At 41.2% G+C, this 20,408-nt stretch overlaps 1 protein-coding gene across 1 annotated transcript in view; it reads left to right on the forward strand.

Annotated features, from left to right (window-relative positions):
* Positions 1 to 20,067, forward strand: part of LAPTM4B (lysosomal protein transmembrane 4 beta) — a 72,167-nt gene extending 52,100 nt beyond the window's left edge. Inside the window, exons 6-7 of the mRNA XM_009275511.1 lie at positions 3,720 to 3,815; positions 19,605 to 20,067. Of these exons, the coding sequence (XP_009273786.1) occupies positions 3,720 to 3,815; positions 19,605 to 19,679 (171 nt within the window). The 3' untranslated portion in view covers positions 19,680 to 20,067. The remainder of the gene's footprint in view (positions 1 to 3,719; positions 3,816 to 19,604) is intronic.
* The last annotated feature ends 341 nt before the right edge of the window (positions 20,068 to 20,408 follow it).

The following is a 20,408-nucleotide window of genomic DNA, read 5'->3' on the forward strand; positions in this document are numbered from 1 at the left end:
CCTCTAATTTCCACAAAGATGCTGGTCAGTCAGCTGGTCGGGCACATGTCTGATGAGCAGAAGTCATGCAGTACGTTACTGTTGTTACGCAGCTTAACAAGCGCACATGCAATAACAACAGCGAGAGGCAGGGTTATAAAGTTTTGTGGGTTTCAGTTCCTTAGGGGCTCAAGTCATTTCCCACCATTCAAAGGGGGAGACTGAAAGCTGGTAGAAGTATGCACGGTGCCTGTTTCCACACTCAGCCCTCCTTGCACACCCATCCTTTCACATGGTGGCTATTTGGGCTGCCCCCCAAAAAGGCATCTGTCAGCAGCCTCTGCTGTGGTATGTGTGAATACCACTAAGGGTGGATTAGGCTGAAGTGACTTAATGCCTTTTACGTAGGGCCTATTCCAAATGTGAACATTGGTCTCCTGAGAGAAAAATCGATATATTTATATACTCTGTGTCCAGCCACACATTTTAAAGCAGTATTTGGAAGCTCAGCCAAGTTTTTCAGGAAAAAAATTGGTAACTGAATCAGCAATCCCATTTAACGGTGCAGCAGCAGCAGTAGAAAACAATGATTAGGAACAAGTTTAAAGAAGTTGTTACAGGTTGAGGAAAATGAGTTTCCATGACTCACAATTAGCAGGCCAGCAGCACATATCCACAGCACTTGGACAAGGAAATGCCCTGAGCTGCCGCCACTCTCAACCATATGTGGGTCAGTGTCTCGGGGCCAATTACTTGGTGTGTGCTGGCTGATGACCTCTTTAATTCAAGGGCTGGAATGGACCTCACCCACTGAGAAACAGCCTGTGTGTGCAGGAGCAGGGCTGATTAGAGCTAGGGCTCAGAGCTGGAAGAGCTGTAGGGGTTCATTGTGGGGTTAAATGTGGCTTATTCACCACATGTAATGGAATGAGAGCATTCAAAAATAAATGCCCCACTAGCTTCTCCCAGATTAGACTCTATTATCTGAAACGGGGCTTCCCTCAGTTTGGATTTTGGCCGAAGGAGTATATAGAAATTGGTTTGCAAATAGTTAGGCTTAATGTAAAGGGTTTTGTATAAAGATGGGCTATGTCCTCACAGAAGTGTACTGTATTCAGTCTCTGTTCTGTACTAGCTCTTATGCCTTTCTCAGCACATAGTATCTGAGCATTGAAAGCTACTAAACTACTTATTACTATTTATAATTAACAATGGCATTTTATCTAATTCTGGAAAAGATGCAATTCTTCATGTATGTGCTTTTACCCCACTTGTTTCAGTAGCCTGGGGCAGGTTTGCATAGCCCACAGCTTGGGCTGTAGAGCCAGTCTAACCGTCCCTTGGGACTCAGCTCACTCCAGAAGCCTTTTGCTCTCCCCATTTGATAGTTGAAAGTATTGTCAAAGTCTGCAACACCTCCAAGTCATCCAGGGTCTGTAAGATGCCGTAAAGAAGAGGAAGCAAACTTACTGGATTTCAGCCAACTCGGCCCCGGTGGAAAAAACCTCTTCCTGATCTGCAAGCGAGCCATCAGTGAGTCATGTGGCATCCTGAAAAACACAGCTCGTGTGTGACAGCTCTGGAGAGGGAGGAAGTACAGGGCAGCTCAAAAGGATAAGAGGCTTTGGAAGGTCATCAGTGCAAGTGAGTCACAAAAATATGACTCACTCAGAGTGAGACGCACATGCAAATCCAATCAGTGCTGGCAGTTTAATTTGCATGCGCTAGGTTTGTGAAAGAACTGCTATGCAGAACCTACTAAGTAAAAATATAAGTTGGGCACTATCAAAACACATTGTTCTCCTCATCACTGTTGTGTGTGACTATGTGGGAAGCAGAAAGCTCCAGAGGGAACTGCTTAGTCCCACCAGCCTTGTCCCTGGCATGCTGAAGATCTGACTTCTGCTCCTCCACATGTCACTGCCTCCTGTCTTCCTTCCAGTCACTTTGCTCATAGCTGCTGGCCAGACTGGAATCTCTCCTGCTGGTGAAGGAGATGATGGATGTGAGCACTTTGCCCAACCAGTTAAAAAAAAAGTGGAGACAACTAGTTGTTTGCCAGGCAGTGGCCCTACCCAGAGCCGAGTGAGCTCCAAGAAAAAAACTAGTGAAGTTTATGATCCTGTGGTAGGATTATTGCTGCAATAACAGGTTTTTTGCTTTACACTGAAAAAAAAAGAAGTATGTGTAATAACGGTTAAAAGCTCAGAAATCATTTCAGATTTCAATAAAAACTTTTACACTGGCAATTTTCTCTAGTCAGGCAAGAATAGGAAGACCCCCAGACCATTCCAGTCATATGGAATATATTGATTTAGTGTTAGATTAAGTGAAACAGAATATTGAAACAACGCAGGTGATATATAGGATCACCACATGGTCATTGGCCAGGCTTCCACTCACAAGACAAGGAGGGTTTCCTGTAATTTGCTTGATGATTCTTCAGTCCCCAGCATGCTTGTGCTCTTTTTACCAGAGTCTGCTTCCACTTTCTAATACTACTAACCCCCAGTTGACGATATTTAAACATCCTTACCATGGAGGAATCCAAAACTGACTTCTGTTTACTTTTTGCTGCTGTCCCTGAGACATTCTGCATCTGCAGCACCTTCCCATTTTATGTTGTAAAACTCACCCCTGCTGGTACGCAGTATCCCATGCACAGTAACGAGGTGTCTGACTGAACTCATATCTCTCTGTATTTCTAGAGAGGTGTAAGAAAGCAAGCCAGCATATGTGACCTGCTCATTTATGTAAAATGGAGGTTATATACACAAAATGATGTTACTTTAGCTATATTCAGACCCAAATAAACTGTTTCTTTTCAAAACAATTAGTCTACATTAAGCATGCTGTAATATTAAAAATCTGGAATACTAAACTTCATTCAGATAGGTCTAGATTGCAGTATCTCTGCCTAGATGGAGTAGCTCATAGTGCAACACAAGTATCCGTAATCACAGAACCATATAATCACAGAATGGTTTGGGTTGGAAGGGACCTTTAAAGGCCATCTAGTCCAACCCCACTGCTGTGGGCAGGGACATCTTTCACTAGACCAGGTTGCTCAAAGCCCCGTCCAGCCTGACCTTGAACACTTCCAGGGATGGGGCATCCACAATTTCTCTAGGCAACCTGTGCCAGTGTCTCACCACCCTCATCGTAAAAAGTTTCTTCCTTATGTCCAATCCAAATCTACCCTCTTTCAGTTTAAAAACATTGCCCCTTGTCCTGTCACTACAGGCCTTGGTAAAAAGTCTCTATCCATCTTTCTTATAAGCCCCTTTTATATATTGAAAGGCCACAATAAAGTCTCCTCGGAGCCTTCTCTTCTCAAGACTGAACAACCCCAACTCTATCAGTATGAGGAATGGTGTTGGATTACTCACAGAGCGCCTATACATACTTACAGTCACTGCAACCAGCAAAGTGACTGTCCCGTGCTTCTATCAGGCTCATATTCTTATTTATATAACTTTTATATAGAAAGGCCACAATAAAGTCTCCTCGGAGCCTTCTCTTCTCAAGACTGAACAACCCCAACTCTATCAGTATGAGGAATGGTGTTGGATTACTCACAGAGCGCCTATACATACTTACAGTCACTGCAACCAGCAAAGTGACTGTCCCGTGCTTCTATCAGGCTCATATTCTTATTTATATAAGAATAGAAATGCTCTAACAAGAAAATGTATATGGTTTATTTTCTGCACAGAATAATAAATCCCTTTTCTTTGCAGGGTTACTTGATAAGCTGTGTGTGGAACTGTTACCGATACATTAATGGCAGAAACAACTCGGATGTGTTGGTGTACATTACCACCAATGACACTGCGGTAAGGACCTTAGATCATGAACATTTGTCTAATAATATGCATTTAATAGCTTTATTTTATATTAATTTCTGACTCCTTAGTTAACCATCTTAATTCCTTTGAGAGTCCTCTTCTGTTGGTTATGTTTAGACTTGAGATTCAACAGGCTGGTGTGCTATGGTTACAAATCACATCTATTGCTAAAATACTGGTTCTATTTTATGCATATAGTCTGTTAAAGAACCTGTGTTAAGCATAAACTACATCTTACCTTGTGGACCCAGGAATGGCCCCCAGTTCTGAGCTCTCCAGCTGTGTGATGATCTGGACAGCGGGGCAACTGATTAGGACCCAGGGATGCCATGGCCCACACCTGCTGTGAAATGTGGATTTAGCTATAGAAACTGTGATTTAGGACACTCAGCATCTGGTGTAGTGCTTTACACACTCACAGAGAGGAGCTAAAAGGCAATAAAAGTTCAGCGATTCATCTCCCAGCGCATGACGGGTTTTGTATAGTAAGGAGACAGAATGAAACAAAGATCGACATGAAAGAAATGAATAAACAGATTTTAACCTCAAAGAATGGAAAGTGCCAGTTCACTTTATAGTGGTTTAGTGCTGACATGCATATGTGCAGGGCACGACTGCTAAGCAATGTCTTGCTTGTTGCAGAAGGCACTGAAGGAGTACAAGAAGAAAGAGTCCCTAGAACGAGCTAGTTCTGTTTGCAGCGGTATCTCCATGGAGCTGCTCGGTTCCACCCAAACTACACACTGAGGGCGCTGTGCCAAATCAGTCCCTAGGGTGACTCCGCTGTCTTATGTAATGAGGGTCTTTACATCATTTACATAACAGAATGAGAGCAGCATGAACTTCGTCCTTTGGATCATCTGGGTAAAATTTCAGGATTGCCTTCCTCAGGTTTTCCTAATCATGGGTGGTCTCCACATGCTGAGGTATTAGACTATCAGCTTTAAACCATTGGAATGAGTGATTCCTGTGCAGCCGCAAGGGCTTAGAAAACTGTTACTACTTTTACATGAAAGTTGTAAGTCTTGCATAGTTATTTGTCTTCAATACCTGGACCTTTAAGAAAAGCATAAGAAGTTTTACAGATTATTATCAGAGCTGGCAACCAGGACATTTAATTATAAAAATATGGGTTTATTGAAAGCTAAGAAGTATTACTACTTTCTTTACTGGAATCTACTTTGAGTAAAACCTGGAGTTTTATGTGAAATAATTTTGATGATAACTCTTTTGTTCAGCCTGTGGGTAGTTGTAACTCAGCTTCAAACATTGCTAACTGCAACCCACAGAACTGGCAGGCTCGGTGGTGGGAGAGTGTCAGCTGGATTATCTGGGAAACTGAACTTACCAAGGCTTTTTAGAAGCTACATTAAAACCACCTGCTCCACTGCTGCCTTTACAAAGCAAAAGACTTTGGTTTTCAGAGATGCCTGGTTACCAAAACTCCCCTCGTACTTTTGTATTTAATAATTACCAAAGTGCTCTGAGCTGCCTCCTCATCTTTAAAGCATTTGTAAGTGTTTCTGTGAGGAAAGGAAGCCCTTTTATCCCATTTACAGATGACATATTCTTGCACTGAGAGTTTAACTTAACTTTGCTTATCTTGATCCTACAAGACAGCTACAGCAGAGGCAGTTTTCAAGAAAGGCTGTGCATTCCTAGCTAGTGCCCTGACCATTGGACTCTTCTTCTTTCCTCAATATTTACACTTACGGTCAGAATCTCTTGCTTTCAGGCATGATGCATTTGTTGTTCATTCTTTCTAAGTAAGTTTAATGAGATGACATTAGATCAGGTCCTATAGAAAGAGCTGTTTGGGAATTTATCAGCTAACCAAAAAATTCACCCAAAATTCTGGTTCAGGAGTACAGAAAGGCTCAGGAGCAATGCTGCTGTGGAAGAGTTTCTCAGGCCCAGCCAGAGAGGCAGGAGGAGAGAGAGTCGCTAACAGCCTGGGTTTTGAATTATTTATTTGGGGTGGAGGCAAGCTTCATTCAAACCCACGTCTGACTGCTTCTCTCCAGTCAGAGCCATGAGAACAACTTAAGTGTGAACTGACCTGGGGGGGAAATTCCCAGCACAGAAATTTCCAGTTAGTTCGCCCCAATCAAACTGGTTCTTATAAATAATGCTCATAGATCTGAACTGTAACTAAACTGATAGTTACAGTTATCGGCTACCAGATAATCTGATTTTTGTCACTCAGTGTAAGTGGTTTAAGCCATCCTTTTTGCAAGCGTGCCATCTGGAACAAACGGATGTCCTCCCCACTGCAGGTGGTGCACGGGATATTCCTGCTGCCCCTGTTAGGGGAGAGGTCCTCCTTCTGTGGCCCTTGATCGAAGTTTGACACCACATGAACATGGTGGTCATGGCAGTCCATGAACAGACTGTGTTACGGGGTGGGGGGACCAGCTGGTTCTGGGCAGTGGAATAGCCTGGACCCCAGCCGGTGGGAAGACGTGACCCTCTTATGCTCCAGGGGCTGATAACACTGGGACCTGGGGATCCAGCTGTGTACCTTAGTTACAGCAGAGTCACTTGGGGATATGGTACCATCTCCCCCCTCTAAGTGTTTTTCCAATACTTCTCTCCCCTCAGTTTCTGGAGGTATCTGTTGGAGATTTTGGCATGGCAGTTAGGTAGCTCCCCCGCAATGAACCATAGTAACCTGAAGATTATTTTTACCACTTTTCCAATCTGGGATTGCTTTTGCCTGCCAACTGCTGAAGCACACCATGGATGAAGATTAATTTTCTACGCTAATTTAAACTGTGACAGCAGTACCATGGAAATGTTCTTCCAATTTGGAAAAATTGCCAGCATACGAGTGCAGCAGATAGATAGCCCAAAGTTAGACATTTTGTTCTCCGGAGCAGGAACAGCTCCTTTGTGCTCTTGGACAGCCAGGGGATTTCATTTTTAACTCTCACTGAAGCCAATCAATGGAAGTTTCATCTCCGGTCATGCTGCCAGTAGGGATAAAATATAAAGCCATAAATCTCTCTTCAAAGTGGGATTTAGATCCTTACGTACTTAATAAAATCACGCCAATGGATCCTATCTGACATACGTTTATCCACAACGGTTAATAAGTTACTTGTTTTTTCAATGCAGACACATTCCTTCTGTGGACGTGGCATCAACTAAGTAGCCTGTAACTAATCTGTCAACACTTTTTTTTGCTCTTCCTTTCTCAAAGCAATAGGAGACCTATTTGAGAAGTGCAGAGTTAGGTCTTTCATTCCTGCTGGATGATTCCTCTGGCAGAGGAAGTATATTCTTTGGTAAGGTTGGAAGAGCCATTCTTTGTGTTATTGTGTTATTCTACATGTGTGGAAGGTGATTAGTTTGGCTATGGACGGAGAGAAGGACCCTTAGACTCATGCCAATTAGACAGACTGAAGTGTGAGATGGAGCCCAGAGGCAGACAAACCATGCGCAAGAGCTCTTGTTTCTGATAGGTGCTTTGGGACCTGTGATTTCCAACTACTGAGACAGTTTTGGGATGGTACATGTCAGAGTAGAAGACAACTTGGAGAAAAATCTTGCTTTAAAGATATTTTCCATAATGTGGCATAAAAATCCTACAAACTTGGCAATGTTCACCAGGTAGCTGGTCTTGTATGGCAGTTTGTATGCATAACATTATTACTGGGCCAGTAGATCAGAGCCATCTTTTTCCAGTGAGTAGTAACCATGAACATACTTTAAAGTGAGTGAATGCCACGAATGAATACCCCTGGCATGTCCCACTCTCTGAGCCCTTCTCAGGGCCTCCACCTGAGTTCAGGCAGAGGAGCTCTGACCTTTCCTAGTGGAAACTGTCTGATAAAACCTGCAAGAGGGAAAGCAGGTAAAACAGGAGGCAGAGAAGAGGAAGAAGCAGGGGCAAGGAAAAAAAAAAAAGATATAAGCAGAACTACCCAGTGCTTGAAGTAAAGGGGGTGATTAGTTAGTAACCACATGCAATAGTCTACATGAGACTTGGGAGTGTGGTTTAAATGCTGATCTGTTTTTCTGCAGAATTGCGCTTATAAACATTCCTAGAGCAATGTCTTTAATCAGAGAATCTTCAAAGGGCTCAGGCTCCACGTGGATGCCAGCATTCATGTCTTGCTAGTGTGCATGTGCAACATGTGCACTTCCTCCTTTTCTGTTCGATTTTGAGTTGCAGAAAAGTATCATGACAGTCTGCATCTGCTAACAAACAGCTATTCAGATGCTCCAGCGTTTCATATTCTACCTGGAGTGAAGTCCCATCCCTTGTCAGTTGTCCTTTAATCTTAGCGAAGAGATTGTTTTTTCTTCTTTTTTTTTAACATTCCCATCTTATCATCTATACTCAGCTCTTTCTTCCACCGCTTCCTTGTTTATGGAAGGATTTTGTCTTAAAATCCAGCATTCCTTGTGGTCTGAATTGCTTCATGCTGCCTGTTTGCTCTGTTGCTTAGTGCTCTTTGCTAATCACACTTCTTGTTATAGGTCTCACCTATTACTAGGTAGCTGCTGTCAGAAGCCAGCTGTGCTGTTTGGAACAGGCTATTAACGGTGTCAATTTGGGGCAAATACCCTCTTAAGTTTAAAAATAAGATTTCCAAAACATTTTCACTTGTCATTACAGTCATTAAATTTACTTACAAGTCAAATCACATGATCAAAATATACATGTTTATCTATTTTCCCCAGTAGATTTTTATTTTAAACACAAAAACTGTGTTTATGTTTGCAGCTCAAATATTGGAATTATTCTAATACATGACAATTCGTAAGAGATTTGCAATAGAAATAGACAAATCTGTTCTCAGTGTTCATTATTAGATTAAAAAGAAAACATGAAATGGGGTTGTGTAGTTTAAATCTTCAAATCTTTTTTGATTCACTAATTGGGAGTGTTGCAATGTAGGAAAAAACAGAGTGTTTATAAATTTGCAGTGTTTCTTTACAGACCCTTTTTTTCTAACAGGGTTGATTCATTACCATCTGACAGCTGCTGTTTTGTGGGCTTCAGAAAACGAGTCAAAGTCTTCAGTATAATTCCAAGGATATGTATCAGTGCGGCAAAAGCTGATGACAACTTAAATCCCTCTTGCCAAGGATATATGGGTGTATAAGCTGAGCCGTGTGTGAATTTTCCAGGTCAGGCTCAAGTTGTAGTTACACTGTGCAACGAAGGACGGGGGAGGCCTGAATTCACTCAGGCAGGTATTGCTCAAACAGGGAAAGGCAGCAGGGTGCAAGAGGCAAAGTCCTGGCAGCAGTTAGCCATGCTCTGGCTTTATAGCCATATAGTTAGCCCACGCTAGAAGCCCTGCCCTTCTGCAGAGCTGCTCTTCCCAGAGGCGGTCCTGCCTTCAGCTCCAGCGCTAGCTCATCTGCTCTCTTTGCATCGCATCCCCTTGCACAGTGCAAGCCTGGCCTTTGCCAAGCGGAGGAGGAACTCCTCGCACATCCCAGTCCCTCCAGCCCCGAGCCTCTCTGCCGAAACTTACCCAACACCACAAACTATGCAGGTGCAGAAAGAACATCAGCCGTCAGTCAGGTGGGAGGGAGCCGCTGCAGCTGATGGTTCAGTAGGTGGCATTGTTCTCTTAGAGATTGCATGAAAGCAATGCTCAGCTCCCTACCAGGGAGGAGCACCCAGCTGCGGTTTTTTTGCTGAGGGTGTGACAATAATCGAGAGGTCTGGCTTCCTGCGATTATTAATGGCTTCTGGTGATTTCTGCACCATTCTTTCAGTCTGATTTCAATTCACTTTAATGGCTCCCATAGAGCAACTGCACTCTTCCCAAGCATCCCTCAGGACTCTTTGTGGACACAGGAATGTCCACTGCGGTCTGTCCCAAACTGCACAGCACTTGTGGTTTTGGTCCTCTGTCTTATGAGCTGTGAGGAAAGCGGAGTCTGCTTTAAAAGAACTGGGTGACATACGCTCAAATTCAGAAAGAACAAGGCTGAGTGGGCATTCATGTACCAAATTTATATCTGCAAAATTTTGTGGGAGTTCCTGGTTGACAGGTGCTTTACAGATGTGATTTACTAACATCAACAGATTTTTATATAAACATAACACTTTTCCCTCAAGCTGTCAGTTCATCACCTTTCATGACGCTAGTCCTTTGTAGTTTTAACACAGTATTATAATAATTTGATTATAAACAAAGTCTTCCCTTCAACATTCACTAGGAAATGCCTAAATACACTGTGCAAGAAAAACTGTATTTTATATGGCAGTATTATGCCTTACTTTTTAATAGTGATACCAAAAGAATGTGTTTGTATAAAAATAAAAATTAGTGAAAAATATGTATGGAAGACAGAACTAGAGATTGGTCATCTCAAAATCCCAGATCTTACTGCTCCCAAATGTTATAATGAGACTTCAAAGTCTACCTCCAAACTTTACAACTGGCCCATCTCTTTGTTGTGGTGCCCAAAGGCTGACATTGGGTCACCCCATGTCCCTAGGCGTATAGATAGGGAAAAACGGTCCATCTGGTGAGATGAAGATAAGACAGAAGCCTTTCCAGCAATATCTGTAATGCAAGCACGGCTGTGATAACCACGCTCTTGGGAGATAACCAGCCTTGTTAAACAACTCGGATGCCCCATGTGAGCTATTCCTAGGTTCCCGTCTTACAGGATACACAACGTAATCGTAAGAGGAGATAAGGTTAGAAAGAGATGCAGGTTAGTAATTAAAAAGTCCATCGAAAGATTAGTGCTCTGTCACAGTCTCTGCACTCAGGACAACACATCAACCATTTATTACACAGAGTCAAAGTATACTTCAAGTCTTCAGTACCAACAACATGCAGGCAAGTACCCCCTGAGAAAGCATGTGCTCATCCAGCAAATGCTCATTTTGAAAAAAAAGGAGGAAAAATTGAAAAAATACATGTCCTGTTCATACAAAATCATGATGTGCAACTAGAGATGCAGCAGTAGACGGCTGGCCAAGATGTAGGAAAGACGTCTGTGGCCTGAGGTGGACTACCCCTCCATGCCTTTGAATGGAGAGGGTAATTGCACCATTATTCTGGATGACTTTTATGAGGTTGCACATGACGGAAAAAGACAATAGCTTCCTGAATCCAATTTTCTTCCCACACAGGGGTAATCACAATCTGTCCCTAAATATTGCTGTGTCCTACTAATAAATACATTTATTCCTCTATCTGGAGTGCTGAAAACATTGTGCTGCTTCATTACAGAAATCCATAAACTTGTGTAAAGTTTCTTAAATAGTGTCTTGGAGAGCTGGTGGCTTGGAATAAACAAGTAGTTTTGTCAAAGGAAAACAAAACATACCAACTCTAACTTTGCTTTGCACAGATGATTTTGCAGCATTGAGGCCTACTTCTTCGCTGAATGGGGTTATAAATTACCTCTGAGCTATTCTGTTTCCAGTTACTCCATCTGTAATCATTCTAGTGTGGTTTCTAAAGGAAATGCATACATATAAACATGAAAATACTTCCTGTCCATGTTGAGAGGAAGGTTTCTTGGGATTTATTTGACAGGCAACATATCATGAAACCCTTAAATAGTAATTAACTAGCACGTTTTGGACAAACTTTTCAAGCAAAACCATCTGTGCATAAAGCAAAGTAAAACATTTATCATTTCATATTAAATATGATTTGGCTCGGATATGAAGCTTTGGCCCTATACCCAGGGCTTTTTTATCTGGGGACAGGGGAAGGAGAAAAAGAAATAAGAGAAAGGTTTTTTGTAAACATTGCTCTTTGACTTCCTCAGGAACAGTTGCTTTGACTGGACTCATTTGACCAGAACAGCCATTTATGTTGCAAACAGCCACCTCAGAAGCAGATGTTTATAAGCATTTATTTATCAGAATTGCTTCTAAAGGGCAGTTGATCTCATCTGGAATAACATCTAACACAGGTCAGGTGGGTGAAAGTGTCTGCCGCTCTCCTGAGCATGAAGGAAGCTTCATCCAGATGGAGGTCAGCTCCCTCACCAGCACCCTACTGACTGTAATGCTTCTCCACATGCCTGGTCTTGGAGCTCTCTCTTCAGCCTGGACCCAAAACTGTCAAATGAGTTTCTTAGTATGAAGAAATTAACTGCAGACTGCACTGCAGGGGAGCAAGGATCCTTAGTGGGATGAAAGGGGGACAGAACAAGAGAGAACATGATAGAGGTCTTTAAAATCATGAGTGGCAGAGGAGGTAAAGGAGGAACAACCACTCACTGTCATAGCAAAAGAACTAGGGGGCATTCAATGAAATAGCTAGTGGCAGGTTTCATAACAAACCAAAGAAGGTATTTCTTCATGTAATACCTAGATTAGCTGTGGGACTGCTTACCACATGACCTTGCGGGTGCTGAAAGTCAACATGGGTTCAAATGCAGGCTAGAAAAATCAGTGGAAGAAAAATTCCTATAAGACATGACCAGTAATTCAGCAAGTCCTTGACATTCAAATTTCTGACAGTTTGGAGAATATTCTGGGCAAGTTGTGACTATATATGCTTGCACTGCTCTTTCTTCATTTTTTTTGTTGTTCCATCTTGCACTTCTCTTTCTTCATCATCCATCACTAATTGCTGTGATTTGGATGGACCTTTCACCTGACCCAGTAGAGCTGTCCCTACATGCACGTTCTTAGCTGCAGCATGATGAAAGTTAATCCCTACTTCTTTCTCCAGTGCTTATCTTGTATGCAACATTTGACTGCTTCTCACCACAGAATTATTATTACTCCTGTTTCTTCACTACTAGAAAAAAGCTCCCTCTTCCCCTGAAGGCTGTCAGTCTTTTCATACAGTCAGTGTAAAGTGTGTCTTCATATTAAGGGGTTAAAGAGAAAACTCTGAATTCTCGATGGATTTAGTTTTAATACTTCCTAACTGTTTCAGTCAATCTCTCTCCCTTGATAATCTGAGTGTGCATGATCTACTGGTCTCAGGGCCAAATATTACCTACTTTTCTGAAGTTACCTCAGAGATGACCAGATCAGATGACCTAAAGGTGCAGTTTGCACCTGCAGTTTATGAACTGAATTTTTAAAAGTAGCAGAAGACCTTAGGTGACTCACTTCTGAGACATCTGAAAAGCCTGGGGCTTAAAAACTCTTAGGCACCCATTGTAGAAAAAACACATTTCTTCAGAAACTCTTGATAAATGCTACTTCTTCCCACCCTACATGCAGAAACGTTAGAAACTTTTGAAGAGTCTGTCTCAATAAAATCAGTGTATATAGTAACTTCCAGTAAATTTTGTAAAGGCAATAAAACGTGCTACATTAATAGGCTCATTTCCTTTCAAATAAAATACAAAATTAATTATATAATCAGTGATATTTACATATAGTCCGGTGCTCATTGTCATACATAGTACTAAAGGAAATAGCTTCCACCTGGTGCCTTGAGACTCCAAAACAGAGCTCTACTGAGAAGATCTGGATTGTTAATTTTACATTTTCCTCTGTAATCTCAGACTTCTCAGAAGAAAACCACATTGTCAAACTTGACAGGAAAATGTTGCAAAGAGAGAATTATTGTCAGCCTTTCCTGCATACAGAATGAAGCAATCAGCCAGCAATAGCTGTTTATGCACACAGAAATCTGTTTTCCCCAGGTGATCTTCATAATATTTGCGTAGTCAAGAACCCAACAGTACACGAGGGCTGTTGGGACTATCTTGAACCGGACAGGTGGTCACGTCGGCAGCCTTCCCTCTAGAGCTGTTTGTAGGCCCGCTGCTTGCCTCACTGCAGCTGAGCACGGTTTAGGTTGCGGTTAATGGCTCCTCAAAGCACCGCAGCTGTGGGAGGAAATTCCACTCCTCTTGGCTGGGCGAATGACAGGAGAGCAGGGAAGTAAACATGAAATTAGTAAATGTGATTGCATACCATTAAAGCCTCTCCAAACCGCACAACGGTATCGGATTGGTACAAGTTGGTGGTTGGTCTTGGGCTGGAATCACTGAGATGAAATGAACCCCAAGTAGAGGACTGGTGCCACTAGGCATGTGCTGGTTAAAACCTCATCTTTCAATTCAGTTGTCTCTGAACCTGATGCATCAGCCCTGTCCTACATCGAGGAGAAAACTTATCCTGAATTGGGAAAGGAAAGGCATGCAGTGACTGTATTTCAGCCTGCAGCTGTGTCAGCGTTCGTCCCGTCACCAAACCAGGGGCTGCAGGTTGGACAGAGGCTCCTGGATGAGGAAATTCCTGTGGTTCCTTTTACCTGTAGAACAGTCCAGCACCGGCTCTGGCATACTCTCACCATCTGCCTACCACTATTCACTTTGTGGTTACTCTCCCTCCCTTTTTAAGTGAACAGAGAACAAGGCCTGAACCCGCTGACACTTTGTATGTGAGCTCTGTGAAAGAAAAGGCTCCTTTTGCCCTCTCTCCCCTTCCTTCCCGCACATTCGCACACGCCTCCCACAGGGATTCCTGGTAGCGGTTTGGGTGTCTGAAATGTAAAGGTGACTTCTGCAGAAGAATGATACATAATGCATACATAGCTGTGCTGAAGAGGTTGGGGTAAACATTTCCAGGCATAGGTTGAAATTTCTGCAAATATATATTTAGTTTGTAAATATTTCCACAGTTTAGTCCCTGTCTCATACAGTCATATGCAAGTTTCATCCAAGAGAGTTTTAAATCTGTGTTAAGGTTTCCAACACCTTTTAAGATGTTTCAAATAATATGCCTGCTTTACAAATGGGAGATCTTCTTAAGACAAAGTCAAACGATTTGTCAAAACTCAAAAGGTCAGTGACAGGACCAGGATTCAATTGCAGTAGTGATGACCCTAATTCCACTCAACTACTCATTGTCACCTGTCCCTGTCTATATACTGTGTATTGATGCAACGTGAAGTCCTTCATCGTAAAGGACTGGAGTTTTTATTGAAAAGCTAAAGTTTGAGAAAACGTCCTGAATGCTCACTACAACCATCAGCATTTACCATAGACATTTTCAATATGTAGTTTTTTTGGCATTAAGTGCATTTCTGTTCTAGAAGGTGTTAGAGAAAAGTATGTTAGAGCTGTCTCTAACAACGTTTGTTTCTAACAAGACATCAACAAGGTATTCTGCCATGGGAACTCACAAAAGTTTCATATAGCTGCCAGCCAAAGTGCTGTTCAAACTCAAAGCTGTTATGTGACAATTGTACCATTCCACCCAGTGAAGAATACAAATGCCTGTTGGAAAAAGCGATACAAAGCTCTCGGGAGACACAGAAAGATTTCTATTGAGTTCAGTAAGTTTTGGGTGAGCCCCTTAAGAATGCAGAAATAATCAATTAATCAAATATTTAAGTTTGCTCATACAGGACTAAGCACATTTTCTCCTCTAGAAATGTACTAGACACCAAACAGACCTAAGAGCTTGAGTTCAAACAGGAATAACTGCAGCAATATGAGAAAACTTGTACATATGCTGAAGAAAGGAAATTTTCTACTGGAAGTTCAGGTAAATGTGGAATCAGCTGCAAAAAGATGGAGTGATTATTGAAATTATGCAATTCCCCCCCGAAAACCCACCTTTGGGCCAAGATTAATTCCAAACTGTTTGAATATACAAATATTTGCCTGTGTTTCTTCTTAGGCATATTTCTAAGCAATGTCTTTAAAAACTTATTCTCCAAAACCAGATTAACCAGGATGTAAAAAATAAGAAATGACATATGCTTATATTAACTGAATATGTTATAGCCATTGGCAAACTTGTATGGTAATTATTTCTTCCAGAGAAGGTCATCCTGTATCATGTGCTTTATAATAGAGAGATGCTTATGTAATACAATTATCCAGACCACTTGGATGACACCAGCTAAGTCAGGACCAGGTTTTCTTATGGGTCAGTTCTGGATTATTTCTGCATATTATACAAGACTGCTTATCACAAAATGCTTGAACGGTATTGGGAGCAAATCCCAGCACCCAGGACTCCCTGTCCCACTTAAGCACCCTAACCATGGGACTACATAGCCACACTTTCTCCTATTTTCTTTCTTTCCCCATGGATTCTTGCATACTTAGCTTCACTGTGACAACAGAAGGGTGAAAAATGGTCCTTCCAACCTAACTGAAAACCTTGTGTCTGGAGCATTCATATGGCAGATAGGAGCTGTGGGTTTGAACCGTCTTGGTTTGGGAGCCCCTAGAGCTCTGATCTCAGAGTCTCTGTGCAATGCTTTTATCACCAAACAACTGTACAAACAGTGAGTAATGTCACCTCCTCCTCTGGCTGCATATTAAAGGATGGTGTTAAAATGCTACATGGTTCTTAAATACAGTTATAGGGGCTGTGAAAGAAGTTAGGAGCTTCTGTCCTTTGGATTTTATGCATCCTATAGGACTGAACCCTGCAACCATCTAATCTTCCAAACTTGCTTGCTGGTCTACTGATAAAAATCCAGAACTTCTTTTCACAGGGATCACTGAGTTCCAAAAAGTGGGGGTCCTTCGTACTTACTTTTTATAATAACTTGTGAGTGACAATCTCAAACACTCTAAACATTAGTCCCAGAGCATCCAGGAGAGCTAATATACGTTTTTCTCAACTCACAACAAGCAAGCAAGGAAATGCTCAAATGTAGTGCCTAGGAAGGAAAACGCATCAGTTGCCCTGGTGGATATTCTGCCTTGGGGATACCATGGACCTAAAATATGCATGTATTTTTGTCTTTCATGAATTATTTTAGACTGCATCCATTCTAATTAGGTTCTTAGATAAGACTGAATAGCGAGCTTCTGTCTATTTTTCCAGTTTCTGAATTCACCCTTTGGCTCAGTGACTGGCTTCCATTTTACGTCTCTGGAGAGCATAACGTACTGCCTGAATAACTGTGCTGCTTTATGTTCAAGGCACTTATCTGCTTCCATTAAACCATGCTGAGATTTAAAATTAACACAAGAGAAGGGAAAACTACTCTGACCCAGATTTTCATCTCAGCTACTTTGGTATAAATTAAATGATTAAAATTCTAATGGAATTCTCTTTTCCTTGAGATTTTTGTAAACTCTTAACCATTTCAACAGTAAACAGTTAAAAGCTGAGATCATTCAGGTTTTATCATATTTCTCCCTTTTGCCAAAATAAACTTAATTGAGAAAAGATGGAAAAATTATTAAGGGAAAGTAATGGCCTGAAAATCTGTTCTTGTCAAAAAAAAATTAAAAGGTAGTCTTACAGAGGCAGAGTTGCAAGATTTGTAATTATAGAGTGGTTGAAGAGTTATTCAAACTGTCGTGGAAGCTGAAGGATGATTATTTAGACTTACGGTTGACAGATGATTAAGTAACAGTAACAAAACCACATTGACTGAAAGTAAAACAGTTAAATTAGTTTAAAGGACTTTTACTATACTAATGATGTGAGATACTTGGGGTCCCAGCTGGCGCCATGTATTCCACAAACTCCGAGTGCTTTCTTCCACACATTGTCCCTCACGTTCATTCATCTTAACCTTTGTTTAATATCCTGTCCATATTTTCTTTGTCTAACTCGAACACTGCTAGGCAAAGGTAGTCATTTTGAATTCTGCTCATTCTACACTCATTATTTTTTATCACTATTCTGTTCATGTCAGGGAATGCAAGATCAGGATATTTAAATATTTAAACACAAAAATGTGTGGGGAGTAAGCCTGTAAAGTCATCACTGATAGAACTGTTCAGACAAATAACCTTTGCCAGCAATAAAGTGACCCTAAACCTTACAGACATTTGGCAAATACTCTTTAGCCTTCTACTGTAGATACTTGTGAAACTTCTGAACCTTTTTAGTGGTCTCCCCAGTTCATACCCCACATACCTTGAATATTCCTATAGAAATCCATATGCCTTAGGATTTAGCCAGTGGCTTCTCCAAAATGGCTCCTGTAGGTATTCCTATCTCCCCTCGCTTCTTGTTGAACTGTTGATAAGTGAGAAAGCGCCTTCTGAGGGTCCTTGGGGCCATTGACCCACGTATGAGTTTTGGGTCCATAGAGCAAAGCAGAGTGCTCACCTCCCAGGAGGTAAACGCCTCACCAGGAGGCTGTTCTCCTACCAGACAGATTTTGTTTCATACAGGAGTGAAGGGAATGAAGAAGCTCACTCATATCAGTAAATCCTCCAGGACACCTACTGCAAATGACAGTAACCTCAGTGCTGAAGTAATAATATTGATGTAACTATAGTAGTCTTAGGACACGTTGATCTAAAAGAGGACCAGAGCATAGGAAGAGCTATTGTCCTTTATTAATCAGCTCGTAGACCTGGAAGATGGACAGCTTTTTGGATTGCGTCTGCTGTCATTTCTTACCACGCCTGATGAAATGGACTCTGAACCTGAAAGGAATGGACCACAGTTTGGGGCTTAGCATTACAGGAGTGCAATAAGATGGCTAAATCTTCACAAAGTGAACTTGATTCATTTTCAGTCTCATCTGTAGATCAGAGTTAATAACTAATTATATTGCTTCATAATCAACTAATGAACATGTTTCAGTACATTTGAGAAACTAGTGCCTTTTTTAGTAACACAAGGATTTTACTAGAAACCCTGTTATTAAAATAATGATCAGCACTAGGGAGAGGATCTCAACTGTAGTGTTTTTCACAGTTTACATGTTTAGCGGTGTGATTTACTGAGGTTACATTGTAAAATATATTTATGATTTTTATCACAATATTTATTTGAAGTTCTATATGTTGTCCTAATTTCACTAGATAAGTAGTCTGCCATAAGCTGTTTGCACCCTTTAAAGTTGACATAATTTGTTAAATGCTTTTCAATACAAGGCTTTTTAGATTATGTAGTGGATGTGTGCATAGTATATTGCATTTACAAGCTCAAACATATGGTATTAATAAAGAGTGATGGCTCTGAAAATTTCCTTTTCTAAATAATGAAACTTTTTTGATTAAGGGCTGAAGATGCCAAGGTAGCCAGTCTGTAATCTAGCAAACATATGCGCAGATGTACTTGAACACATGGTTATCAATGCATGTCTGTAAACTCACATAAATATAATGTGAATCACCCTTGGAACTATCCCACAGAAGCCTCATCCAAAGGCTATTTAAATCTATAGAAAGATTCCCACTGATTTTGTTATGTTGTGGATGAGGTCCAAAAGGGATGATTATGGATGTTTCTTTGCAGAAGGCAGGTTGTCAACTTCTTTAAGAACTGGTGAAATCCTCTCATGGCAAAATTTCCATTGACTTTATCGAGATCAGGAATGTAGGTCTTCCTTCTCATGGCTGAATGCCCCAGAAGCACAAAACTGGAGATTTATTTAGACATTGGGTAATTTGTTCTCCATTTGCTTTCTTTCTCCCCACCCCAAAATAATTATTAGCTATTCCAGGGAGACCTCAGAAAGAGAGGTTTTCAGGACTTTTCTCATTCTGGATTAGCAGTTTGAGCACTCCTCCAGGAGACATGGTTTAAGCGCTCTTGGTAGAGGAGAGATGCAGAATAAGCAGCTACTGTCACCACCAGATTAAATAAATTCAGGTACCAGCAATGAATGATCTTTGGCTGAAATCAAGCTGTCACTGGAGTCAATAAGAAATGAGAAGAAATCATGTTTTCCTTCATAATGAAAACAGGCACACAAATTGAAAAGGAGGCTCTTCAAGCTAATACTGTTTCATTTTCTAACTATTCTGCTCCTGCTTACTAATTTACTCTTTTTTTGTTATTTTTTAGGACAAGGCCTTAAGGGTTTTCTTTTCTGTAAATTTTATCAGCTGGCTTCTTTTTAAAAAATATAACCTTTTTTTCCTTTCCTGCAGGTCCTGTTACCACCATATGATGATCCTGTGAACGGAGCTGCTAAAGATCCACCACCACCCTATGTGTCAGCATAAGCGAGAAAGTGCTGTGTACCTAGGGAGGATAGCTTTACTTTTCAGACATTTCAGGAGCAATAGTTTGATAATTTCACTTCCAGGATACAACCTCTATGGGTTATACGTTGCTGTTTTGCTGACATATTGAAACCTAAATTGTACGATTAAAATTCTGTAGATAGTTTTAATAATTTGCTGCAACTACAGTAGTTTTTCAGAAACTAGTGAACTAGTTTCAGAACAATTCTGGGTGGCACTAAGGTCACTGAATAGCTTTTTCCACCATGTCTGACATGCAGTGCTAGAGAACGTAGAACTTTGCATTCTCAATCAGGTTCAGAGTGTAACCTTCTTTTTTTCATTTGTAAAACTTCCAAAGCATTACAAATGTGTTTCTCAGATGCCCACGTTCACCTTCAGAATACAGACCAAGTCCAAAAAAGTGACATTCCACTTCATTCCTGTTCTGCAATAATTTATTAAGTTATTATGCTCTGAAGGATGGTGATTGCAAGAAGAATGAGCCTTACGCACTATTATCATCAACCTGGCTAATGGGAAACAAATTTAATTGGGAAGAATAAGTATGGGAAATGAGAGTAGACAAGGCACTCTGTGATGTGTAACAAGTCAGAACTTGTGGTCTACATGGACTCACTTTGTCCCAGCCTGCAGCCATTCTAACGCTCAAAAAAAAAGAGTTCTTACCAACTTCTGGTAATTTTCTTTTCCTGCCTACACAACTTT

This window comes from Aptenodytes forsteri, unplaced genomic scaffold, assembly GCF_000699145.1.
Source record: "Aptenodytes forsteri isolate BGI_AS27 unplaced genomic scaffold, ASM69914v1 Scaffold208, whole genome shotgun sequence".
In the NCBI taxonomy this organism is placed as follows: Eukaryota; Metazoa; Chordata; class Aves; order Sphenisciformes; family Spheniscidae; genus Aptenodytes; species Aptenodytes forsteri.